The sequence below is a fragment of the Hemicordylus capensis genome, chromosome 5 (genome assembly GCF_027244095.1).
Source record: "Hemicordylus capensis ecotype Gifberg chromosome 5, rHemCap1.1.pri, whole genome shotgun sequence".
NCBI lineage: Eukaryota > Metazoa > Chordata > Lepidosauria > Squamata > Cordylidae > Hemicordylus > Hemicordylus capensis.
This window is the reverse complement of record NC_069661.1, coordinates 221,436,787-221,463,902: the sequence shown is the minus strand read 5'-3', so window position 1 is coordinate 221,463,902 and position 27,116 is coordinate 221,436,787. Positions and strand designations below refer to the sequence as shown.

The 27,116-nt window shown below is 45.1% G+C and overlaps 1 protein-coding gene across 8 annotated transcripts; it reads left to right on the top strand.

Moving 5' to 3' along the window:
- The first annotated feature begins 435 nt into the window (after nucleotides 1-435).
- Nucleotides 436-25,690, top strand: HMGXB4 (HMG-box containing 4). 8 transcript variants are annotated; one of them, XM_053257009.1, is made up of 12 exons: nucleotides 555-1,246; nucleotides 4,243-4,388; nucleotides 5,998-6,119; nucleotides 6,398-6,476; nucleotides 7,714-8,058; nucleotides 8,129-9,177; nucleotides 10,173-10,254; nucleotides 19,838-19,902; nucleotides 20,453-20,558; nucleotides 21,484-21,653; nucleotides 23,114-23,236; nucleotides 23,658-25,690. In XM_053257009.1, exons 6-12 carry the CDS (start codon nucleotides 8,218-8,220, stop codon nucleotides 23,700-23,702), a joined length of 1,551 nt encoding a protein of 516 aa, XP_053112984.1. In that variant the 5' UTR covers nucleotides 555-1,246; nucleotides 4,243-4,388; nucleotides 5,998-6,119; nucleotides 6,398-6,476; nucleotides 7,714-8,058; nucleotides 8,129-8,217; the 3' UTR covers nucleotides 23,703-25,690. The 8 variants fall into 8 exon arrangements, with proteins under 8 accessions (XP_053112979.1, XP_053112982.1, XP_053112981.1 ...); XM_053257004.1 differs by lacking the exon at nucleotides 555-1,246 and adding an exon at nucleotides 436-544 and having other exon boundaries at nucleotides 7,714-9,177; XM_053257002.1 differs by lacking the exons at nucleotides 555-1,246; nucleotides 5,998-6,119; nucleotides 7,714-8,058 and adding exons at nucleotides 437-544; nucleotides 3,542-3,647.
- Nucleotides 25,691-27,116: the final 1,426 nt, after the last annotated feature.

Genomic DNA, 27,116 nt, shown 5'->3' with positions numbered 1-27,116 from the left:
TCGTTTTCTTTAATGAACTGCTTTTAGCCCCCCCAAAATCTGCTTTAGCCGCATTCTACAGCCAAAAAAAAAAAAAAAACCAGCACAAAGAGAACCCAGATTCATAGATTCTAGCACCCCACTTCCTTTCCTTGACAACTTTTTGCAGCCAAAACTGTGCAGGAAGCACTCCCAGATGTCCAGACTCCAGCTTGCTGCTTTTTATAATCAATAAAAAGTACGAAGACGTCCAAAAATCACAGACCACTTCACTTTGCTGCCTTCGCTGAACTATTTTTTGTGGGCAAAAATAAAAAAGAAACCACCCCCGCACACCGCTACCATCAAGCCATCCATCGCAGTGCTTTATATAGCACTGCGCATGCGGGTCGTTAAGCCTCGCACTCGCGAGACATCCGGGCTCTGCGCTGACTGTTCTTCTCCTCTTCCCCCCCCCGCCCGTCCCGCATCACGGCAGCGCGGGAAGGAGCCGCATGAGTTGCGCTGCCCCTAGGTAGGAGGAGGGGCGGAGCCAGCCGTAGCCGGTCCGTCAGTCAGAGCCCGGGTGAGTCCCCTTTAATCTCCCTGTTGGGGGGGGAGGAGCGAGCAGTAGCCCGCGGCGACTGGCGGCCCGCAAGAGCAGGTGTGCGGGGCTACAGTGCTGGTCCCCATCGCTCGCCGCACCAAGCTCTTCCTCTCGCCTCGCCTGCACTCCAGGTCGCCTGTGCCCACCAAGCGGGTGGTGGAAGAAGGCTCCCATCTTTACCCAGAGCTGCCACCTCGTTGTGGGCGGAAATCTTATCATCATTTAACGAATTGATCGCTAAGCTGCACTTTGCAAAAAAAAAAAAAAAAAAATCTCACGTCCTCTAAATGAAATAAAATACATTTACAGTGCGGTTCCAGTCCTATTGGATCAAGACCGCTGGTTTAGGACCGAAGAGCCTTCGTCGCCCTGTGGGTGCCCATCCTTCAGCTCTGCCTGCTGCTGTGGGGCAAAGTGACTCTGAGAAGCCTGCTTGCTCCTGCAGTTAGGGGGTGCGGAGGGGTGTGTCCTCTGATACGGGAGCTGGGCTGTATCCTCTTTTGCAGTTACAAAACTCTTGATGAAACGGGCGGTTCTTCTGAGAACTGTTCACTCTGCCCAACCCATAGCCAGGGAGCCTTGCTGTGCACAAGGATCAGTGCTGCTGGATTGCTGTTTGTGCCTCTTATTTCTGTGAGGTCTGTCCTTTTGGTTGTAAGAACAAAAGGGGAAGAGATCTCTGTAAGTGCGCCAAAAGCAAAATATTGCCCAGCACTTTTCTTCCATGGGGTGTGTGTGTGTGGTGCTGCTGCTGTCATTCAACCCTTACAAAGAGAAAGCAAATTGGTCTTGCCTTCCACACCACTTCAAAGTATTATGGGGGTTATGAGACAGTGTGGAAGACAAGACCATTTTGATTTTCGTCCTATAAGGAACTAAATCAGTCACCCTGGGTCCCCGCACCCAGGGTTGACGTATTGGGCAATAAACTGTCTTTGCGGCTTTTGAGGTTTTCTCTCCTTTATTTTCTTGCATTTGGTGCCTTCCCTTCTCTCTGCATTTTAGCTGTTAAGTACCTCTGGGAGCAGAGACATGTCTTTTGGCTTGTACACAAAAGCATGGTTCCTGGGCTACTTTCATTCTGTCAGTAAATTTAGTCATGAATGTTAGTACTCTACTGCCAAATAAACCACTGGACATACAACTGTGGGAAAATCTTGTATATAGACAACTGCTTTCTTTAAAACAGAGGTTCCCAATTTGTGTCCACAGATTATGTTGTACTACAACTCCTATCATCCCCCCTGGCCATTGTGACTGGAGATGATGGGAGTTGTAGTCCAACCCAAGGGTGGGAACTCCTGCTTTAAAATATTCACAGATGGAAGGTTGTTCTCAATTCTTCATGAATTGTATTCGAAACTTACCTTATGCACTTTTAATGAAAAAAGGTAACTAACAGTTGAGGAGAGCTGGTCTTGTGGCAGCAAGTATGAATTGTCCCCTTTGCTAAGCAGGGTCCACCCTGGTTTGCATTTGAATGGGAGACTACATGTGTGAGCACTGTAAGATGGGGCTCATCTGGGAAGAGTATCTGCATGCTTGTATGCAGAAGGTTTCAGGTTCCCTCCTTGGCATCTCCAGGATCAGGCTAAGAGAGACTCCTGCCTGCAACCTTGGAGAAGCTGCTGCCGGTCTGTGTAGATAGTACTCAGCTAGATGAACCAATGGTCCGACTTGGTAGAAGACAGCTTCATATGTACCTATTTGTTTACAATTTGGTATTCCTAAGCTATTTATAAAATGCACTATTGTAAGGAATGCGCAAGAATATTTATCTGCCTCACAGCATAAGCTCTAATTGAGAATGTTACGGCTGCTGCTTATAAATGCATTACTAATTGATGCTTTTATTTGTTCATAGAAATGAGGTAAAAATCAAGTCTTTCCAGGAGCTGAATCTTTAAAATATTGTGAGACTCAAAATAAAAACTACAACTATGCACTGAGAAAAATTGCATGTCTATCATGCTGCTGGTGACTGTCATTTTGAGAGGCAAGAATGAATTCTGTCATAGCAGAAATGACAACTTGCCTCTCTTACCTGCATCTGTATAATTCCTTGGCCAGAATAAACCAGGTGGAGGGAATCCTGAGCATCTGAGGTGACAGAGGCTGGAAATGCTGCAGAGGCCCCGGGAAAAGGACTGCTTCTTTCAGTCTTCTCTCTTCCTCTTCCTCCCACTTTTCCTTCCTTTCCTTCTCCCCTGCTTCCCTTCCCCAAGCTGATACTCAGAACAACATCTGAGGCAAGTGTAGGGCACTATCCCCACTGCTCCCTAAAGTTCGTCATTGTTGTACATTGCACAAGATTGATACCAAGCTGGATTCTTTTGTCCGGTCAGTCCTTTGTAGCCTAGACAGAATAAGATATCCTCAATGTGTCCATCTCCATTCCAACACTCACATAAGAGACAGGTGACTTAACACCAGCTTACAGAGAATTTTTGTGCCACTTTTGAAAATCCAGCAAAAAATTTGATCTCTGTCCCTGTGCCTTGTTGAACTATATAGCATGGTGTTAATCAACTTGAAACTAATGGAACAGCAGCTTTGTTTTCACCTTGAAACTGGAGTCAAGAAATGTTAACTCAGTTCACCAGCCAGACAAAATACTTTACTCATCAGATGGTTCCTAGAGCTATGTTGGTACATTACTCGTCAGGATTTTTTTTACTCGTCAAGACATCATTTTTCATTTGTCACAGACGAGTAGACTAGTGGGTTTTCTGAGCCCTGCCTTGAAAATTATTTCTCCCCGACTTTTAACATGAAAGTCAGCTAAAACAAACTGCCCATAGAATTAGGTCTCTTTCTTTGAGCCCTGGTATCTCTGAAGAGAAAAAGATAAATGGCCAATCAGACACACTTCCTCATCCTCTTCCTTCCCATTTCATCCATAAAATCTCCACTCCGCCCCTTTCTGCATTTTGATTCCACTTTATGGGAGGGTTATTCTCATTCTCTGTTTCTTAGACCTTGTCCTGTAGACGGGAACGGGGGAAGGAGCCCAGAAGTGGCAACACATTCCCAGGCCCCTGCAGGACCGCCATGGCTTATGATGACTCCAGGAAAAAAGAAGGTAGGATTGTTTCATAAATCTGAGAGGTGTTACAAAGAGAGTACCATTCCCTGGCCCTTGGAGTGAGAGACTAGAAAAGAAAGCCAGTGTCCTGCATGGATTGGGTTTCTGCAGCATTCCAGATCCCTCCCTTATCCTCAAGCGGTGTGAGAACACCAGGATTGGAACACGAGTCTCACAAACGGTATCGTTCAAAGTGCTGATTAACTCCATGATTGGGCTTGGCTATAAGCAGCACTTCCTTACCCTATCAGCTCCATGGAATAAGAATTCTGGATTGCAGACTGGATCCAGATCTTCTTCACAGCACCACATTGATCCCTAGGCCCTTATTTGGTTGAGCAGCCTTCTTTTGTTTTATTCTTGCCATGCCTGAGAAAATACTAAGAGCAGGAAAACAACCTTCTAGGTGGCAGGATAAAGTACAGTGCATTTCCCCAAAGCCTTGGAACCATGTAATGTTTAGATTCTGTCCTTCTTTTGTTTGTCCATGTATTTGCTTTCTTTCTTCTGTGCCTCGTGCTTTATCTTTGGCCACTGTTGTGTTAGGGTGCAGTGAGTATGTTCCTTAATTTAAATATGTTTCTTCCTTCAGATTGCTTAGAGAGTGACCGAACTGACGACGTAGGGCTGGTAGCAGGCAGAACTCAGCGAGAGAAAAAACGTTCCTACAAGGATCTGCTTCGGGAAGAGGAGGAGATAGCTGCTCAAGTCAGGAAGAATTCAAAGAAAAGGCTGAAGGTGAGAGGATCCATGATCAGAATAGGAAGTTTGCCATTCTCACTTAGTAGAAATAGCTGCAGATGAGTCAGAAATGTGTTGGACAACATTTAGGAAATTGTTTATTATTATGTACAATATTATGTGCATAATTTCTTCAAAATAATGTTTTGCCATGATTTTCCTATTATTATTATTATTATTATTATTATTACATTTATATCCCGCTCTTCCTCCAAGGAGCCCAGAGCGGTGTACTACATACTTGAGTTTCTCTTTCACAACAACCCTGTGAAGTAGGTTAGGCTGAGAGAGATGTGACTGGCCCAGAGTCACCCAGCTAGTTTTCATGGCTGAATGGGGATTTGAACTCGGGTCTCCCCGGTCCTAGTCCAGCACTCTAACCACTACACCACGCTGGCTCCCCACATGTATTGCATGCAGTGCAAACATTTTTTAAAAATTGAGGGAAATGATTGTTTCAATTTGTTATACACACCACAAAATTGGGACTAGTCTCTCTTTCCCCTTTCCTTGCTCCTGAGTTTCCTGGAGGAGGAGAGTTACTGCTAATTAGTACAAATTCTGTAACTTGCCTTGGCAGGAAGTAAAAAACCGTTTTTTTGTCGGCAAGGTTAGGAACTGTTTGCACTTGTTTTCCACCATTCACAGTGCATTTTGATGGGGAGGCAGGCAGATCACTGACTGGAATGATTATCCAGTCCTTCAGAGCTTATTTAAGCCCATTGGTACAGGGAATGCAGACAGTGGGAGTGTGTGGCTGAGGGGCTGAAAAAGAAGTGGCCCTATGAAGCAGGAATTGCTTGTAAAGACAACCCCCAACCCCCGCCAATTTCCATTAAAATGTATTATATGCATCATGGGCTGAAGCTGTTATTAAAGTGGGGAAAGACGTGTTATAATTGGAAAATTATAGTCATGTCAGGGAGAAGCTAGGAAATCACAAAAGAGTTGGGTTCATTTTGTGATATGGGTCACCAGTGGATGGATCCACATGGAGCCATTATATAAAACCAGCTAGCAAAGGCATTGAGAACAAGAATTGCCTTGCTGGATCTGTCCCAGACCAACTAGTCCACAAGTTTGTTACCAGTTGTGGCCAGCCAGATACCCCTGGAAGGTGGCAAACAGAACATTAGGCAGATCACCATCATCTGTTGTTTGTCCTTAGCATCTGCTATTGAGAGATATCCTGACATGAAAATTCCATTTAGTTACCATCATGCTTAGATGTGAATTCGTCTAATTTTTTATTAAAGTCCTCAAGGCTATTGGCTATTTCTGTACTTTGTAGTAGTGAACATCACATTGAGAGAACTGAGACAATAGGATTTTGGAAGATAGATTTAGAAGTATTATTACGTCTCCATTGTGGGACAATCTTAATAGAATCTTGTTCTCCTTCGTTAGAAACCAGGGTCAGATGGATGTAACTTTTGTTTTCCATTCATCTTGTTTGCTGAGTTCCCGTTGCAATGATGGAAAATAATTGGCACTTGAATTGAAATTTAAATGTTCATTAAATTATGAACCTTTATGACTGCATAGATCATTTTTAGAGTGTTATTAGAATGCAAACTGACACATTGTTGTCTTCCTGATTCTGCAGATAGCCTGAAAAATAACTCAGAGGTGTGATCTACCTCATTCAACTCCTTGGGGATGTTAGCACAGACAGCTTTTCCTCAAAACATTCCCCTTTGAGCTGAAATTGCTCCTGTCAGTCCAGAGGTGATTATTTGTTTCTGCTTTAAAAAAAAAAACGGCTAGGAAAACTTGTTTTCTATGGTAAAGGGGGAAATTCCGCTCTCTTGAGGATACATTTTCCAGAATTTAAATTATTCTGTAAACCGTTTTCAAAGCACAGATTCTAGAGAATATATATACTAGCAAAGAATAATAATAATCTGTATCAGAACCAAGTATGAATTATGCTTTGCTTTTTGCTTATAAAAAGTCATTACTCTGCTCTCTAAAAATTAAATAAAATCCTGTTTTCCTCCCGACAGGAGAGTGACCTCTTCTTGCTGGGGACAGAATCTTACAAAAAGAAGAGGAAGCATTCCTCCAATGAGTGCTATTACAGAGGTGAGGGTGGAAAACATTACCGCAAGGAATGTGAGGAAGGAAGGTTGGGTGGTGATTTACAGCTTCTGGCTCTGTTATGGAAGTAAAGGAGGCTGGGCCGTTTTCCATAAACAACAACAACAAATATTTATATACCGCTTTTCAACAAAAAAGTTTCTGAAGCAGTTTACATAGATAAATAATAACAAATAAGATGGATCCCTGTCCCCGAAGGGCTCACAATTAAAAAAGAAATATAAGACAGACACCAGCAACAGTCACTGGAGGTACAGTGCTGGGGCTGGATAGGGCCAGTTACTCTCCCCCTGCTAAATAAAGAGAATCACCACATTAAAAGGTGCCTCTTTGCCCAGTTATCAGGGGTTATCTCCTGTCTAAAGGTAGGCAAAGGAAAAGAACTAATGGGTGAAGAGAAGATAGCTACATATTCTTACTTAAAGTAAAAGGTCTTAAGAGATGTTGATTATTTGGTGAAATTTCTTCATTACATAAAGGAAACAGCCATACATCTCTCTGTAGTCATTGGAATATTTATTGTAGGTGGGGATTTTTTTTGTTTAGTTTTCTTTGAAGATTTAGTTATTAGCTTTAATTAAAAATCTACAATAGTAATGATCAACTAACTAAGCTGCTTATGGAAGAGAAACTCCATACCCAAGAAAGAACAGTATATTGCAAACATAAGAACAGCCCTACTGGATCAGGCCCAAGGCCCATCCCGTTCAGCATCCTGTTTCACACAGTGATCCACCAGATGCCTCTGAGGAGCCCACAGACAAGAGGTGAGGGCAGGCCCTGTCTCTTGCTGTTGCACCCCTACAACTGGTATTTAGAGGTATCTTGCCTCTGAATCTTCTCTCCTCCTTTTTTACACTCACGTAATTATATTGTGATAGACTTTCATTGCTTTGGGAGCCTTTCTTGACTGAAACTTTGGGTAAAAATATAATCATTAAATTGATTTGTTTTGTTTTAGAGAAGAGAGAAAATATGACTCTCCATTAATTAAAAGCATTTTTAATTGTCAGTCTTTTAACTGATTACTCAATTACATGTAAATTGATTTCCAACATAGAGGAAACATTGAGGGAAGAATGAACCTAGAATTAAAGACTCATTGTTAAAAGGATAAGCCATTTTTTTTAAAAAAACACCTCAATTTTTCTTTATTTCCAGTTAAAGGACCAATATAGTACTGTATTCCACATTAATAAAGAAGCATGTCCTTATCTTTCAGACCCATCAGAGAGAATTAGCCCTCATCAGTTAAAACGGACGCTCTGAAAAATAGAAGTTAGCATCTAGTAGTCATAGGAAGCTGCCTTATACTGAGACAAAGCATTTGTCCATCTAGCTCAGTGTCTACAATGACTGCAGAAGCTCACGAAGGTTTCAGCCTGAAGACTTTCCCAGTCCTACCTCGAGATGCCAGGAGTTAAAACTGAGACCTTCTGCTACAAAGCAGATGCTTTACCACTTACAGCCCCATCCTGGGACCAAATCTATCCTGGGGATCGCTGCTTAAAGCTTCCAGACTGGGTCCACTGGCATGAGAGACCCTGAAGCTGGTGTTTAGGTGAAGGTATGTTAGGTATGTTTGATATTGGGTATGCATGTACCTCATTTGATCCTTCTCCTCTGGATTCTTCCAGACCTCTCTCCTTTTGAACTATCCCTGCCTTTGGAATCATCTTCAAAGAAGAGGAAGAAAGTAGGGAGTCCACCCTCTACTGACACTGCCATGGATCTCCTTAAGGCCATCACATCACCTTTGGCCACAGGCTCCAAGTCTTCCAAAAGATCATCTGAAAAATCATCCCATTCTTCATTCTCTGCCTCCAACTATTCAGAGAGCAAGAAGGAGCACCACAAGAAGAAGCCAAGTGGGAGCAGTAGTGACCTGTCGCTGGAAGATGGCACTTTCCACAAGTCCAAAAAGATCAAGCCCCCCTATATGAGCACTGAAACATTGACATTGTGTGAGCCTGATGGCTTAAAGATGAAGCTTATCCTCTCACCTAAAGAGAAGGGGGGAAGCACAGCAGAAGAGCCCTTTCCACATTCTGCACCATCAATGTTAAAAAAGTCCTCCAAAAAGTCATCTCGGGATGAACAAGGCTCATTCCTTCCAAGTCACGATATGCACAGCTTCTTGAAATCGTCCCGAAAGAAGCACAAACCACCTCCAGACCCACACACCCCTCCAGCTGCTGAGAGCTTTAGCCCAGACACTTCTCTTTTCCCAGAAGGCCAAAGCAACGAGTTTGAGCTTTCGGGCCTAGAACAGCAACTGGAATCTGGTTCGTCCTCTGGAGGTGAGCTAGAAGCTGGAGAGCTGGTGATTGACGATTCATATCGGGAGATCAAAAAGAAGAAGAAATCAAAGAAAAGTAAGAAGAAAAAGGACAAAGAGAAACACAAAGAAAAGAAACACTCAAAATCTAAAAAGAGCTCTGGGCTTTCAACTTCATTGGTGGTGTCAGAAGTCACTGCATCGCTGCCAGTCTCTCCAAGCAGCACACAGTTTGCTGTTCCTGCACCACCGCCACCTCCTCCAGCCCCTCTTCTTCTTCCTCCTCCTCCTCCTCCTCCTCCTCTTCCTCCACCTCCTCCTCCTCCTGTTTTTCACACAGATGGCTCAAGTGAGAAGAAGAAGAAGAAAGAAGAAAAAGAGAAGGCTGAGAAATTGGAGAAAGAAAAGGTGAAACACTGTTGCAGAGCAAATGGGTGCTAAAAATTATGTTTAAGTGGCTGTAGTATTCTAATAGGGGACCTTGTTTCCAGCCCCAGTCCGGGAGTCAGAATTCACTTTTTGTTCCAAGTTATTTTCTCTGGCAATTTGTTTTAGTGGCTGAGATTTATTTATTTTTTAAATAAATTCAGAATATGAACCAATATATAAACTAGTGTCTTCCTAAACCTGCAGACAGCCAGAACCACTGCATTTTTGAGAAGTGCCCCACCCTGCTTTTTTCCCCTGGAGGGAACATGACACTGAAACAAGTCAAGAGACAACACTGACAGTTTATTCTATAGAAATATTTTTGTATAAGCTAATCCACTGCCGGGTAGGGCCCAGGGCACCACCCCATGACCACTTCTAGCCTCCCCCCCCCCATCTTCTGCCACTGAAAAGGAGTTTAAGGCCTTTTACCCCAGGCCTCAGTATTGGGGTAAAGTTAATGTTACCCATATATAGAGTTAATGTTACCCATAGCTACAGTCCCCTTGCTGCTTATGTTCAGTTTCAGGCTACAGTGAGTCTCCTCAACTCTCTGCTCTTAACCCAAATGCATCAAACTGTGCCCATATCCTGAGACAGCTGGGCTTCATGTGGAACATTGAGAGGGAGAGCTAAATTGCCCAGGTAACCAACCAGCTGCCCTCTCTGCCTGCTGACTGATGCCTCTGGTGGGGTTGCTAGAGCCATTTCTGACTTGGGGCCAGTGGGTCTTTTCGGTGGGTCTTTTCCTCCTGTATGGAGATTCTGTTTCCCTGTCATGTTGGATCATCTGTGGAATAGAGCCCTAAGTATTAGCGCACACCATGCAGAACAGAAGATTGAAAGCAACTCTCTAACAACTTCTCAAGGAAGGCCCTGGGAGCTCTTCCTTCAGAGATTTATATAGGAGCTAGAACATCTTACAATATATGCCAATATCAGTTTCTTTTCCTTTTTTTGTCTTTTGTGGTTAGCCAAAGAAGAAGAACATGTCTGCCTACCAAGTATTCTGTAAGGAATATCGAGTGAACATTGTGGCTGATCATCCAGGGATAGGTAATAAGAGGACAGCTGTGTAAGGGCTGCCTTTTTTTTGGTTTGTTTATTATTTTATTTATTATTTATTTAATACATTCCTATACAGCTCAAAATGCAAGTTCTCTGGGTGGTTTACAAAACAATAAAAGCAACCAACAAAGGATTAAAACATTTCAACAATTAAAATTAAAAAGTTAAAACTATTAAAACATAATTAAAACACAATTAAAACAGTATCTAATTAAAAGCCTGGGTGAACAAATTATTAGTAGTATTAGTATTAGTATTATTAATTCGATTTCTATACCGCCCATCCAAAAATGGTGCAGGGCGGTTTACACAGAGAAATAACAAATAAATAAGATGAACCCTGTCCCCAAAGGGCTCACATTCTGAAAAGAATCATAAGATAGGCACCAACAACAGTCACTGTTGCATCTTGACTGCCCTTTAAAAAGTTGTAAGAGATGGAGAGGCTCTTATTTCAGCAGGAAGTGTGTTCCAAAGCCTTGGGGCAGCAATGCAGAAGGCCTGTCCCTGAGTAGCCACCAGACGAGCCGGTGGCAACTGCCAATGAACCTTTCCAGATGATCTCAATGGGCGGTGTGGTTCATAGCGAAGAAGACGTTCTCTTAAATACCCAGGGCCCAAGCTGTTTAGGGCTTTGTAGGTTAAAACCAAAACCTTGTACTCTGCCCAGAAACTTACCAGCAGCCAGTGTAGATCTTTTAAGATGGGAGTGATAAGGTCTCTCTGAGATGACCCAGAGACCAACCTGGCTGCCACACTCTGGACTAACTGCAGTTTCCGGACTACGTACAAAGGCAGCCCCACATGGAGTGCATTGCAGTAGTCAAGTCTGGAGGTGACCAGCAGATGTACTACTGTACTGAGGTCATTTATCTGAAGAAATGGACGCAGCTGGCATATCAGCTGAAGCTGATAAAAGGCACCTCTGGCTACTGCCTCAACCTGGGACACCAGAGAGAGTTTTGTGTCCAGAAGCACCCCCAGACTGCGTACCTGTTCCTTCTGGGGAAGTGTGACCCCATCCAGAACAGGCAGATCAAACTAATCTCCCGAGTTCCGACCCCGCACAATACGTACCTCTGTCTTATCTGGATTCAATCTCAGCTTGTTACCTCTCATCCAGCCCATCACTGTACCCAAGCAGGCATTTAGGGAATTTATGCCTTCTCCTGATGATGACATGGAGAAATAGATTTGGGTGTCATCAGCATACTGATAACACCCTGCACCAAATCTCCTGATGATCTCTCCCAGCGTTTTCATGTAGATGTTAAACAACATCAGAGATAATATGGAGCCCTGAGGGACACCATACTGAAGTTCAGTTTTTGAAGAACAACAGTCCCCGAGAGACACCATCTGGAATCTGCCCGAGAGATAGGGGTGGAACCACTGCAAAGCAGTGCCTCCCACCGCCAACCCCCTCAGGCACTCCAGAAGGATACTATGGTCGATAGTATCGAAAGCTGCTGAGAGGTCGAAAAGGACCAACAGAGTCGCACTTCCCCTGTCAGTTCCCAATTGGAGATCATCCATCAGGCCGACCAAGGCAGTCTCCACCCCATAGCCCACCTGAAAGCCAGTCTGAAATGGGTCTAGATAATCAGTTTCATCCAAGACTGCCTGGAGTTGGGAGGCCACCACCCTCTCAGTTACCTTGCCCAGCCACAGAAGGTTGGAGACAGGCCTATAGTTGTTCAACTCTGAGGAATCCAGGGCAGGCTTCTTCAGAAGTGGTCTAATAATTGCCTCCTTAAGACAATGAGGCATCCTGCCCTCTCTCAGAGGAGCATTTATGATCTCTACCAGGCCTTCAACAACAACCTTCCTGCCAGATAGTATTAGCCACATTTGGCAAGGGTCAAGAGAACAGGTGGTAGGCCACATCGCTCCAAGCAGCTTGTCCACATCCTCACGAGTCACAAACTGAAACTGATCCAGCCTAACCACATAAGAGGAGCTGGACACCTCCGATTCAGACACTGCAGTAATTGTGGAGTTTGAATCCAACTCGGCCCGAATATGAGAGGTTTTATCCACAAAGAAATCATTAAACACATCACAGAGGGTAATAGATGGTTCCAAATTCCGATTCAAGGGAGGAGGGGCACTCACTAGCCCTCTCACAACCCTGGACAACTCCGCCGGACGTGAACTTGTGGATGCAATACGGGCCGAAAAGAATTGCTTCTTTGCCACCCGTATTGCCAGAGCATAGATCTTCAAATTGCTCTATGTTGTAATCTGTCAGATTCAAGTCGGGTTTTCCTCCACTTGCGCTCCAGTCGTCCAGTTGATCTTCTTCAAACTTTTTTGTACTGCCCTTTTAGTTTTCCATTGGCAAAAAACATTCAGCCCACTTCATTCAGCAATTTAAATGGTTAGTGAGGACTAATTCTCCATAACTGTCACCACCAAAGACTTAAGGCATATGGGGCACCCCGAAATCAAAATGCAACCTGAGAAGAAGACCTTCTTTAAGCCCTGAGACAACCTTGTCTGTCCCAGTTGAGGTTCTGGGTTCCCCTTGCTTATCTGACCTGAAGCCCTTTTCAGGAAGGTGTGTAACCATGCAGTCTAGGCCACCTCTTTAGCCAAAGCATGGGTGCAAAACTTTACACCCTCATGCAGTGCCATTGTATAACAAAGGTCAGTTATTGTAAAGAGGGAGCAGATTAGCAAAAGAAGCATCACTTGAGTAGATCCTTTTCTTCAATGCTTGGTTAAAGTGGAATTGCCAAGCAAGAACTCGCAAAATTACCTGTTCCAAAAGTCCAATATGTCGGACATTTCAAATAATCCAATATAGCACTTACTCATGTGGCTTCTAGGCTTTCCGTGCACTGGTAGAGCTACACAGAACAGCACAAAGAGCAAACTCTGTGTTTTAAATTGTAATAAATCTCCCACCTTGATAACAGACCTTCAGATTCCCAAATTGGTTTGAATTGCAGAAATACAAATTGTATCATATACCAGAAATTGTTGACCACATCCATTCTAAGTAACAAGAAGTATTTGGGATTTAAACTGGGAACACCAAGAGGGTGGACAGATAAACAGTACACATATAGACAGACAAAAGATGTATGGTTTTTTAAACCCTTTTGTTAGGGTTAAACAAAGAAATGGCACATAAACTTATAGCAATAGGTTTGGCTGCTTTGCTGATTGCCACAAAAAGGTTTTAGTTTAGTTACTGATTGCCACAAAAGAGTTTTAGAGTTATTTAGTTTAAAATGGTGGCCTGTAATTTCAATCCGGCCAATATAAATCAGATTTGGCACACAACCGCCTTCTGTTCTTCTGGTAATCAGGTCGTACCTGTGTCTTAAACTCAGGCCCTTTTGAACATTGCTTTTTTAGTCTTCCAGTTTGAATATTAAATAGCAGTCAAAAGTAATGGCTTCTTATGTAGCCCGATTTTCCCTCAGAAGAAGGTTGTATCTGCCGGAAATATGGGTTGTCACTAACCTCCTGCTCCTGACAGGGCCAATCAGGAGCTTTTGCCTCCTAAGAGGGAGAGGCAGTTCCCTCGGCTTCCATTCTTTGCACTGTCTTCGCTCCAAGCAGGTGCCTTTCCACCCCCCTTGCTCCACGGATTCTTCTCCTTCTTTCTCCCTTTTGGTCAGCCCGCTCCCTTCCATGCTACCGTCAGCTCCCCCCCATCGCTGTCGGCAGTCAGGGGAAACCAGGGAGCCAGGCGCTTAAAATAAAAAAACACATACACACACCCATTTCTTCCCGTGTCTCCGCTGCGGCCACAAGCGTGCCTTCCTGATGGCTGCGGCTTCCCTGTGCAGTGAGAGAGAGGTCTCTCCCTCTCTCTCGGAGGACTCCGTGGCCCACACAGAGTGCTGGGACGAGTGGGTGGCGGCGACCTCTCCCGCACCCAAGACTTGGGCCCAAAAGGCAGCGAAGGACAAAGAGAAGACCAAGAAGGTAGATTCCGCCTGCACCAATCACCCCGAGCTTGCCACGGCCGGTATGGCCACATCCGGGGGCAGTCTGCCACAGGGTGCAACGGGTGCGGCTGCAACCTCGCTGCAGATGGATTTCTCGGCCCAGGCCTCCTCGGGGGAAAGGGAAGCACTGCCGGCCAGACAGGCCCCCCAGCCCCACCAGACAAACGCTTCTGCTCTACCGGAGTTTCCGCCACATCATTGGAGGAGGCCAAGGAGATCCCAGCCAGCTTCACTGCACTCCTCTGCCGGGTCATCACAGAGGAGTTCGGTAAGCTTCCCTGGCCACCCATTCCCGCCATTGCCCTGGCCTCCTCCTCCCAGCCCATAGCAGCAGCCATTTTCTTCGGGGCCCCCTCAGTCTGTGGTGGTGGCCATTTTGGATCCCAACATGGGGAACGGGAGGAGGCATAGTCACGCAGCCCCCTAGAGGCAAGCTCAATAGATGCAAACCAGGAACCTCCCACCCTCTCCCCTTGCCGGCCCCTCTTGCCCCCGGACCCTCTTGTCCCTCAGCAGCCACTGGACTTGGGGTCCAACAATGGCACTGACTCCTCAGAGTCAGACAAGGAGGAGGGGGAGTTGTCTGGGGACGAGGGAGAAGCCTCTGGCCCCCAGCACCCCCCATACTGCTTGTTGTCCAGCACAGACTTTCCAGTTCTGCTGCACAAGGCCCGCAATACCCTGAAGCTAGAAGGGGTGGCTCAGCCCTCCCCCCCAGGTTTCTGAAGGGGACCCTGCTGTATTACCGCTCCTCAGGTCCCCCGAGGTTGCCATGCTGTGCCCACAGCTGTTCTGGGACTCATCCAGGCTGAGTGGAAAAAGCCTATAGAGAGCAAGTGTCCTCCCCCTGCTGTTAGGCACTTCGACACCTCCAGAAAGGCAGTTATGGATAAGCTTAAAGTGCTGCCAATAGATGCTGAGGTGGCCGCCTTGGTTATGGGGGCTGTGCTCCCCAGGGATGGGGAGGATGCCTTGAAGAACTTGGATGATAAGAAGTGTGATGCTGCCCTGCACAGCCCTCTCTATGTGCACGTCAATGGCGAATTCCGTGTTTGCAAGGGCGGCAATACTGTGGGCCAAGGAGTTGATTCCTCTAGTTCCCCCTGAGTTAGCTGTCCTGCGTCAGGGACTCAACAAGTTGGGGAAAGCCACTGCCTTCATGGCAGAATCTTCCCTGGATGCAGCCCAGCTGTCTGCCAGGGCCCTGACCTCTGACATAACAGTCCGCCGCCTTCTGTGGCTCAAGAATTGGAAAGTTGATCAGAAGTCCAGAAGTAGTTTTGGCTAATTCTGCATTCAAGGGGGGCAAGTTGTTCGGGGAAGTGCTGGAGCCCATTTTGGTCGAAACCAGACGGTCTCTCGGGTACTCCCTGGAGTTAGCCGCCCAGCCTCTGGACCACTTCTTCCCATCGCTCCAGTCCTGCAAGCCAGAAAAGCACCACCTGATGCTGCAGGCCATACAACACCTGCTCAATATCCAGGCGAGCGGACCGGTTGCCCCGGGGGAACAGGGACAGGGTGTTTATTCAATTCTGTTCCTGGTCTCCAAGAAGAACGGCAAATGGAGGGCCATCCTGGACCTGAAATTCATCAACCACTTCCTTTGCAGGAGGAGCTTCCGTATGGAGACCTTGCGCTCTATACTCATGACTCTCCAAGGGGGCAACTTCCTGGCCTCAGTGGATCTCAAGGAAGTGTACCTCCATGTCCCCATTCACCCCCAGGACAGGCGCTTCCTTTGGTTTGCCTACCAGCAGGTCCACTTCCAATACCGGGCACTCCCCTTTGGTCTCTCAACTGTGCCACGTGTGTTTACCAAGCTCATGGTGGCACTCGTGACACACTTGAGGACGAGGGGGTCAACCTCTACCCCTAACTAGATGATCTTTTGATCCGGTCCCCTCGCTTCAGGAGGATATTCAGAGGGGTCAAGAGGATGTTCTCATTCCATCTTGGAAGCACACTGCTTCATGGTAAATCTCCAGAAGAGCTTGCTCCTGCCCAGCACGGAAATCGTCCACCTTGGGGCGACCATAAACACATCAAGGGGTACCGTGTCCCTTCCCCCTGAACGAAGGGACAAGCTGGTGTCCAGTTGCTGGGCGCTGATGTCACATCCCAAGCCAGACCTAATGTCCCTGAGCCAGCTTCAGGGGGTTATGATATCTACCATAGGCATAGTCCCCTGGGGTCATTTTCACTCCCGCCCTCTGCAGTGGGCCCTACTGCCCTACCAGGACCAGAGCCTTCAAAAGTCCAGGATGAAGATCAGTCTCTCCCTCCGGGTCTGACGGTCCCTGACCTGGTGGACGTCCTGAGCCATCAACAGGGGCCTCGGGTTTCTCCCAGTGAGCCGCATCCAGGTGACCATGGACTCTAGCCTCCAGGGTTGGGGAGGTCACTGTCAGTGCCTGGTGGGGGTGTCTGGCCCAGCTCCAAGCAGTCAAACTCCATCAAGTGGCTGGAGCTGAGGGCAATCCGGTATGTCCTCCAGGAGTTCCTTCCCTCGGTTCGGAACTAGGATGTCCTGGTCCGGACCGACAGCGCCACAGCCAAGGCGCACGTCAACAGACAGGGCGGGACAAAGTCCTGCACCCTGATGCGAGAGGCATCGGCCCTTCTCTCTTAGACAGAGAAACATCTTCTCTCCCTGGAAGCTGACTACGTCAGCAGAGTCTCAAACACCATGGCAGATTGGCAAAACCAGTCTCAGCTCGACCTGGTGGAATAGTCTCTGGATCCCCTGGTGTTCAAGCAGATAGTGGAAAGGTTTGGTCGCCCAGTAACAGATCTGTTTGCCAACCCAGGGAACGCCAAGCCGGCCTGGTTCCTGTCCAGATACTGGACTCCAGGAGCCAACGGGATGGATGACCTGATGTTCCCCTGGCCTCCCGGCCTGGGGTACGCCTTTCCGCTCTTCGCCATAATCCCCCAGATGCTTCGGTGAGTCCGCCAACTGCGGGCGGAGGTGATCCTAGTGGCACCACATTGGCCCCACCGGCCCTGGTTTTCGGACCTAGTGGAGTTGTCCAGAGAACCACCTCTGACCCTGGGGTGCCACAGCAGTCTTTTTATCTCAAGCCGGAGTGGCTCAACCTCTTCACCTGGAGGTTGAGTGGGACTCCCTAGGGGCCCACAGGTACTCCACCATGGTTCAGGCCACTATCCTAGCTTCTAGACATCTCTCAACAGTCAGAGTCTACCAGTCAACTTGGAGGGCCTTCTCACAGTGGTGCAGTGCTATGGGGGCGTCTCCTCTCTCGGCTTCCATAGCGCAGGTGCTGGGTTTCCTGCAGAGCGGCCTGGACAAGGGTCTCCGGCCGAACACCCTGCATCGACAGGTCTTCGCCATTTCCTCAGTCCTGCAGGTGCAAGGAGACCCCTCTCTGGCTGCACACTCCCCATGTTCAAAGATTCCTCAAGGGCACGGCCATCCTAAAAAAAACCCACGGTGCATAGGTTCCCCACCTGGGACCTGAACCTGGTGCTCCAGGCTCTCACCAATCCTCCCTTCAAGCCCCTGAGGTCTGTCTCCTTGCGAATACTTTCATTTAAGGTCTTGTTGCTGGTCACCATCACCTCCACCAGGAGGGTCTTGGACTTGGGGGCTCTGTCCGTTCTGAAAGAGCTGTGCCTAGTCTATCCCGACTATGGTCTGTTACGCACAGACCCCACCTACATCCCTAAGGTCAATTCGGTGTTCCATAGAGCCCAGGAGTTAATGCTTCCCTCATTTTGTCCCAGCCCCTCTTCCCCTAAGGAAAAGGAGTGGCACATCCTGGATGTGCACTAGGCAGTAAGAATTTATCTGAGGTGCACCAAGCCCTTCAGGGTTTCAGAGTCTTTCTTTGTCTCCTTCAGAGACTGCTCCTTGGGAAAGAAGGTTTCTACATCCACCCTAGCCCGCTGGATTAAGCAGTGTATTGAAATAGCTTATGCCCCAGCCGGCATTTCTCCTCCCGAAGGCATCATGGACCACTCAATCAGGAGTGCCGCCTCCTTAGCCACCCCTGTGCCCTTGGTCGACATTTGTCGGGCAGACACCTGGGCCTCGCTCTCTAGCTTTGTGAGACACTACAAGATACACAACTGGACCTCCGCTGACACATCCTTTGGCCGGCACATCCTACAGCAAGTGGTCTCCACCTGAGGCCCAGACTCCCACCCACTCTCTATAGTGGCTATGGTACGTCCCATACTTCCGGCAGATACAACCCTCTTCTGAGAGAAAATGAAATGTTGACACTTACCTGAATGGTCATTTTCCTCAGAAGTATGGGTTGTATCCGCCCTACCCGGCTGTTCGTCTGGTCCCTCTACCCTATCTGTCCACTCCCCTGTCCTCTGATATAGGCATTGGGAGGTGTCTCTTCCAAGGCAAACCACCACCTCCCATGGAAGGCCTTGTTCAGATCGTGTCTTTGGGCCTTGCTCCCCACTGCTGTCAAGAGGGTGTCCTTCCTCCGTTCCTCTTTGCCTAGTCCTTAACTTATCTTTTCGGAACATCTTTTCAGAGCTGGCTACAGAATGGAAGCCAAGGGGATTGCCTCTCCCTCCTAGGAGACAAAAGCTCCTGATTTGCCCTGTCTGCAGCAGGAGGTCAGTGACAACCCATACTTCCAGCAGATACAAACCATACTTCTGAGGAAAATGACCATTCAGGTAAGTGCCAATGATTCGTTTTAGGATGACTTTACCTGCTGTACATTCAGACTAAAATCTTATTGTATACTTTGCCATGCTGTATCCACTGTCCATCTGTTTGACCCCACATATACATATCTGTAAGCAATATCAGTAGAATGTCATTATCATTTGTTCAGTTATCAGGTTCATTGCATCCTCTATGTTAAATAGTATTCCCATTTATTTTAATGTTTCAGTGTCTCACAGCCCACTCCAATCAGCTGTCCTATGTTCACTTTAAAATGGAGTATGTATATACACAGTCAATTCAGTCTGCATTGTGCAGGCATCAACTACGTTCCTGACCCCCACTGGAAATTCTCCTTTCTCTACCTGAGGATTGTTAAAAGTATGAATGGAGAAATCCCATATGTGCATTGTTCATCCCATCTTCAATATATATTTCTTGACACTGGAAATAATTCTTCCCTCAATCTTATGCTGCTTCCTGTGTGTGAAGGGGAACATTCACAGTCCATCTTTTGGGATTACATGTATATCAAATGTCAGCTTTCTGTTTGTCAAAAAGACTATCTTAAGAATTTTGACACACCTTTATCAAACACCAGCCCTTGCAATACTGCACAAAGTCAGCTTTCAAAAACACCACTAGTCATTCACCCAGGAGATGGACCCTCCCACATAAAGGGTTCTGGGCCAGATAATTCCTTGGTCACAGAGATCACGAAGCCAGGATTGCAGCAAATTCCATCTGTGCCACACTATAATAGTTTTGTACCCGCTACATGGGTAGATTTTGCATCCATACAAATAGTAAAGATATTTTCGTGTATTGTGTATTGTGAGTTATGAGTCGAGCTATTACCCAATATAAATATACATGAATCAAATTTATTGTGGAAGTTGTCAAAATCTCTTATTTTGCTCTGAATGGTTTCCTTCCTTCAATTTCCTGCTAGATTTTGGTGAACTGAGTAAAAAGTTGGCAGAAGTTTGGAAACAGCTTCCAGAGAAGGATAAACTAGTAAGTCTCTGAAAGGTGTTTTCATAAAAATAATTTTAATGTAATGTGTTATCTTGGTCCTGGCATGTTCGAGCTTGGTTCGTTCATTCATTCACCCCCAGACTGAGTTTATGTATGATGTGCTCTGCTGTTACCACCCCACTTCCACATAAGATTGTTCTTGTTACTGTTTCTTTCCTCGTTGTTGTTGTTTATATGCCATTTTGCATAGCAAAAGGAATAGAAAGAAAGAAAATGGTTCCCTGTTCCAAAACTCACAATCTAAAAAGAAATAAAAGGGAGACATCAGCAACATCCACTGGGAGGAATGTTCCCCAAGTCCCCCCCACCCCCGGCAAAATACAAAAGAATCAGCACTTTGAAAGGTGCTTCTTAGCCCAGTCAGCAAGATGTGAACAAGATTATGAAATGTTTGGCATCCACTCATTGAAAAATTATTTTGGTTAGACGTTTTACCATGCAGTTGGGTTAGTTTTAGAACCCTCCTTAGTTTTAGAACAGCTGATGATGCTATTTTTAACCCTCATTTCTTTTGCCCTGTTCTTTGCAGGTTTGGAAGCAGAAAGCTCAGTATTTGCAACATAAGCAGAATAAAGCAGAGGCTACAACAGTGAAAAGGAAAGCAACCTCATCAGAGGGTGCTCCAAAACTAAAAGGTAGCATCTATGCTCCCTTGGTTTTTTTGTAAGAATAACCAGTGTGCTGCCTGTAATTGGAAACGGAAAAGCTCCTTTTTCTCCCAAGATAATCGTTCTGTATCTTATTAGAGTGTCACATAGGTCATCACACAGTTCAGTCTGTCTATTTTTGTCAAAGTGTCCCATGACTATAGACTTAAGCTGTACCATCAAGTGGTTGTTCAAAAGCCCATGAAAAACCGATGTGAATTACTGGATTCAGGGACCTTGGAATTCAAATGCTAAGGTTTCAAAAGCATACCCCCTTAATGTTAGTTTGCCTCAGGCCAAGTCTGCAAGTTTTTTAATGACTCACATTACCATGTGATGTCACTACCAATGGCAGCAAGAGTAACTGGAGCAAGGTTTACAACAAAACAAGACAACAACAACAAAAGTGAAAATATTACAATAATTTAAAATTTAAAACATTACAATTATTAAAAACCATCAAACTATTAAAACAGTATCTAATTAAAAGCCTGGGTGAACAAATGTGGCTTGACTGCCTTTTTAAAAGTTGTAAGAGATGGGAGGCTTTTATTTCAGCAAGGAGCACGTTCCAAAACCTTGGGGCAGCAACAGAAAAGGCCCGTCCCTGAGTAGCCACCAGAAGAGCCAGTGGCAACTGCAGATGAACTTCTCTTGATGATCTCAATGGACAGTGGATAAGTGGAATATGCCCAAAAATGAGAGAGGAGGGAGGGAAATTGGGTGAAGGGGTTACATACAGTGAGAGAAATGCAGGTTTGGTATCTCAGTTGGAAGGAAATTCCCATCACCTTTGTTGCTAGAAGGTGGATATGTAAGAGCTGTGCTTAGGAATATAATTTTTTGCTCATATGAAAAGACCAGACTACAAGTTCAGAAGATAATGTGAAGGGTTTTTTCTCCTATTTTTCAGCTTCTCTAACAGGAACGCTATCACCCCATAAGAAATCCCCATCTAGTACTGTAGTGTTATCTTCCTCACCAGTCAAAGTTCCTGAAACTGATCCCATTGATGTAGCGGCACATTTGCAATTGCTGGGAGAATCCCTAAGTCTCATTGGCCACAGGTTACAGGAGACAGAGGTAGGTGTATGAGCCTTCATTGACTAATGTAGCCATTTCATTTTATAAATGATGTAGTTGCTGTAGCGTGTACCAAGTTCAGATGACAAATTGGAATAAGCTGAATAGGTGAAAGTGTAGGCCATTGTTCTGCATACTACATTCATTACTACAACAATAGGTGGCATCGAGCAATTTCTATGTTGTTGTCTATAAAGGCTCTTGTTAGTCTATAAAGTCTCAGTTTTCATAGTTTAAATTAGTTTTCCACCCACATCGTTGCAGAGTTCCCATTATTTTTTTAAAACACACAGACTCAAAAATGATGAAACTAAGAAAAGGAGGAGAAAGATCTAGTGGTTTCTAATCCTACATCAAACTTTTTGATTCAACCAAGTTTTCAATAGAGCTCTCAAAAAGAAAGCAGAATATATTTATTTTGAACTAATTGCAACACCAGCTCTTGCCTCATTTAAGAAAATTAGATGAAAATTGTGAATGCATCCATGCATTTTTTAAAATTCTACATTATACAGATTAGCTCTCTCCCTACACCCACCCCTACCCCAAATTCATAGTGGCTTTCTGGGATGTTTGCTGTGCTCAACAAGACAACAAGCTCTCTATTACCACTAATGAAACTATCCAAATAGTTCGCTCTAAAATGATGCGTCCATCACGAAGGAAAAGCTCTTATTTTGTAAAGTAGCATGAAAGAATAATTTACCAAAACCAATTCTACACTCATTTGTTGGTTCAGCTACAGCTTGTTGTCTGAAGAGTAAGCTTGCTCAATTTATTTTTTCTACTCACGGCCCCACTTTGGCGTGAACTGATCACATGACCTGCTGAGGTCCTGTCCTGATCACATCATGCTGAGGCCAAAGTTTGTCTGAACCGGCCCATTGTCAAATCTATAAGGAGGCACCCAAGATAGTGAAGCTCTTCTCACAATCCGTGAGAAGAGCTTTCGGATCTGCGGGGAGAGCGGGCTTAGTCCGCTCTCCCTGCAGACGATCCTGCCCAGAGCCCTGGGTGGCCGGATCGGCCGCCCACACAATTACTGGCTCCGTTACGGAGCTGGCAGGAGTGGCAGGGATCGGAAGCAGGCCAGCCCCCGGAAGCTTGAGGATCCTGGAGAGACACACACACACACCCCGAGCCCGGGAGGCTGTTTGCAGCCTCTCGGCCGGGGGTCTACTCATGTGTCGCCACGCACCACGGCGAGACACAAGCAATAAAATGAGCACTCGCTCCGTTAACCTCATTTAAGGTTAAGGGTGTTTTAGGCGGGCTAGTCGCCTTGGGAGCACCAGGCTCACCCGTGAGCCCGGTGGTTCCCACGATCAACAGAAAGCAGGCTAAGCTTAGCCCGCTTTCCATGGTCGTGGGAATAGGCTCAGTGTGTTCCAGATTTAAGACAAAGAGAATAGATTGACACTGTTCTCTTAACAAGTCTGTCTTTTGTGCTTGCTTGCCAGGGGATGGTGGCTGTATCAGGAAGCTTGTCAGTGCTACTGGATTCGATTATTTGTGCCCTGGGCCCTTTAGCCTGCCTGACATCCCAGCTACCTGAACTAAATGGCTGTCCCAAACATGTTTTGGTGAGTTCTGTTTTACCATTGAATGTCAAGTTCTGGCATTAAACTCTACAGTAGCTTGCCACTACTACTTACCATTGTGCAGTCATGCATTGCCTTGCAACTTGTTAGTTCCTTTAAAGCTCAGTTCTGAACATGTTTACTTTGAAGCAAGTCCCACAGAGTTCCATGGGACTTTCCTTCTGAGAAGTATGCTTGGGATTTCACTTGCACTATTTTTAGTGCAAATAATTGGTTATAAACAAACCCTTCACTTATTCTACTGTGTGAATGCCCAAAGCATATTTGTTTTATAAGATACAGTAAATATTTATATTTATATATATATTATTTTAAATTGTGTACACCACCTTAGAGATATACATATCAGGTGGTATATAAATAAATAATAAATCTGGACATAACTTTTTCTCTCTCCTTTTAGTCAAACACATTAGACAACATTGCCTACATCATGCCTGGACTCTGATTGGGAAAACTATTCTGGGAAGTGACCTGCTACTGAGTAACTGATGCGTGTACATATGTACTGTACTGGTATTCTTCAGGGCTTAACCTATAGAGTTTTAAATTTTTCTGTCTGTAACATGTACAGAGTTGTAACTCTTTCACTTGATTTTATGAAGAGGTCTGAAGTTGATAATCCATGATTTAGCTAACTGCTGCTCTATGACTAGAGTTATGAAATCTTTTGATACATCAGCCTTAACATGGAAGACAAAAAAATAATGAAATTGGTTTAACTTTGGAACACAAGTTAGGGCAAAACAAGTGTCATAGACACATGGCCACTCCCTTTTCTAACAATGTTTTAGCTAAATTTTGCTTCTCTGAGAGAAGTCCATTGGATAGAGAAGGCCACTGGCTAAAATGCTGGCATGCACGTTGTTTAAAAGTAATGCTGGGAAAGAACGTTGGTTTCTTTCCTTAGGACTTGTGCTGGCACCAGTAGTCCTCAGCAATGATATTGAAGACTACTGGTGCCAGCACAAGTCCTCAAGGAAGAAATTATTGAATCTCTGCCCCTAAGTGTGGGGGCTAAATGCAGAATAAGATGTGGGGAAGAGCTTCTTCCCGAATCCTTAGGAGAAACAATGGTCTGTTGGTGTGGATGAGCAGTAAAATGTGGTAGAAACATTCATTGCTTCTTCCCATTTTGTAATTACTCTGTGAATTGTAGAATGTACCATTGTTTATCACCAGCAGTAAATGGACATGATCCTCTTGTCATGGTGCTGATGTATATATTTTAGAGGCAGTGATTAAGGTGACATTTAAGGGCTTATTGCTGAGAGGGAGACACTGATTGGACAGATCCTATATTCCAGACACAGGGTTTCGTGTCCTGGGTGCCTGATCCTCTTTGGGGAAGCACTTTGTTCTCACATGGGCTTAAGTATGGCATATATTGTTTTAATCATGTGTATTTGCATTTGCAGATTGTGTGTAGTGGCTTAATTTATATTGTATATTTCTGTACATACATTTCTTTCCACTAACAATGTGTAAGAAAACATGAACTAGTATTATCACCTGGATACCCTGACAGAATTGAGCTCTATCTGTATTATCAAGCATAGATTCAAAATGAGAGGAAATAGCAATGGGATTCTTGATGGAAACAGAAGTGGAAAAATCTGTGGCCCAAGACCCCTTGCCGTTTAGAAGCTGAGTATTTTAAAATGTGGCAGAAAGCAGGCTAATTCTGCTCTCTCTTTCCAGGCACCTAGCAAAGCAATATTTAAGTATATAAAAACAGTTTCCACCATTTTTTCTTCTTCACAGCATTTAGATAGCAGAAGCCTTCTCTTTCCCTCCAGTAAATCCAAGAGGCCAAGCTAGTCTGTAAACAAATCCATGTGCTAGAGGCTCTCCAGTTGGACTACAGATTCCACCATCCTCCACTACCACAATTTATTATGGCATGAGATTATGGGAGTTGCAGTCACTAACAGCTGGAGAACCTCTGGTTGGCCACTCCTCGGCTAGTATCTTGGTTTTTAAAGAGCCTATTTAAACCCAATCCTATTTGTCTGAGCAGTGTCTGAAGCAACATGGGGGGTAGGGGAGATTCCTGGTGATCCTCTTTAAACTGGGACAGTTATCAGAATCTTTATTGCTAAAGGACACTTGGAAGACTGGGCTTAGATGCCAGATTTTAATTATGGAGAGACATAATATGTCGATCTCAGATGAAACAAAGGGGATCTGCTTCAGTTTTGCCATCTGCACTGTGGCAAACTTGAAGTTTTTAAACACACGCAAAAACTATTCCTGTACTTTTTATTTAAAATTTGTACACATTTGTATAATCTGTAACTTGTGGCGTTTAGTACTGAAGAGCTGTGGACTTAGACCCTAGCAATTTTTTACATTTGTTATCTCCTGCTTCTTAGTTCAAATTGCTTGTATAAATTTTTGCTAATGTATATATAAACTTTATTTAAAAAACTGAAACTTGCATATTCATTTCACATTGTAATTTGTACTGTTTCATCTACACACAGTTAGGTGAAATTAGCAAATTCTCCTCTTGCATTGTCTGACAAGTGGAAGAATTATTCTCCTTCACAGTCTCCCTATATACTGAGGCTGTTCTCATGAGCAGCCTAGGCTGGGCTAGGCTGCTTGTGTGGAGTGCTGGGATCTACATGGATCCCTGTGCTCCCGCCCAGCCTAACCCCACCATTAAGCCCGGCTCTTAGCTGAGGTTAAGGGAGCAAGCGCTCCTTTAATCCAGCTGCCGGGATTATCTCCCCCCTTTGGCTGCATGAAGCCAGATGAGACACAGAGACGGGCACCTAGAGCACCTGTCTGATGGGGGATCCTGTCAACCCATGGTGTGCATTATGGGATGTCTGGAGGCCAGGCTGTGTCATCCCGGCCTCTGGAGTTCCGTGCTGCATGGCACAGGATGGCAAGGGGGGCGTGGTGAGTTCATGCTTCCCACCCCTGCCTGGTCATGTGGATGTTCCCATTGTATCTCCCCACCCCAAAGAGTACTATTTGGCCTCTGGGACCTCTGCATTCATTAGTCTGTAGACTTCCTCCTTGTTTTCACTTATTTCACTACAGGTTTCTTAAGACTGTAAACAAGGAGTGTGATCTACTAGGAATGGTGGCTGCGTAAACCTATTGTAATTGGCTTTGTGTAGAATTCCCACATAAGCCTCATTGACTTGGAGATTAGTTAGCAGCCACTTCTAGCAAACTGAGCTAACGGTGGCTCAGAAGCATCTGTATCATGCTTCAAATAGTCTTATATTCATCCCTACATTTTCTGCAGACTTGAGCAAATAACCATGGAGCAGATGTATGGGCAATTTCTCAATAGAGCATGATGCTGCAGAATGCAATACATTAACCGCTTCTGTTATTTGCTTATTAATGGCATGAAACCTGTCTGAGGGAGATGGTTTTAAAACTGAAAATTCTGTTCCTGGATATTTCAACATACCAGGCAAACACACCGCTTGTATTGTTTTTTAGGGGGAAAGCTCTAGCAAGAGGAATACTTGATTTGGTGGGGGGCTTCACTTTCAACTCCATAGACATGACAATTTTGAAAAATCATTGGTACCATATTCCTGGAGTAAAATACCTCTATGAACAAGAAATGGCAATATTCTGATGTGGTGCTGTCTTGTATCGAGTGTGAAGCTGGTAATTGCTTTAGGTAAACAGATTGTTTGAAACCTAAACATGTAATGTTATGCAAAAAGAAATTATCTCTCTTTCTAGCCAAGAAATTCTGCTGTTCCCATTGCTGTACTAGACAAACAAAGCAGACTTTGGTTGAAGTACTTATCAGTGCTCAAAATATTGGCCTACAAGCTAAACTAGTGTTGAATTTGCGTAATGCTGTCACACTAGCACAAGGACA

Excerpts from the sequence above, each read along its gene's own strand:
- HMGXB4 (XM_053257002.1), top strand. The coding sequence starts at position 3,617 with ATGGCTTATGATGACTCCAGGAAAAAAGAAG. Across the intron at positions 9,178-10,172 it reads AGAAATTGGAGAAAGAAAAG|CCAAAGAAGAAGAACATGTC; the intron begins GTGAAACACTGT and ends TTTTGTGGTTAG. Across the intron at positions 10,255-19,837 it reads GGCTGATCATCCAGGGATAG|ATTTTGGTGAACTGAGTAAA; the intron begins GTAATAAGAGGA and ends ATTTCCTGCTAG.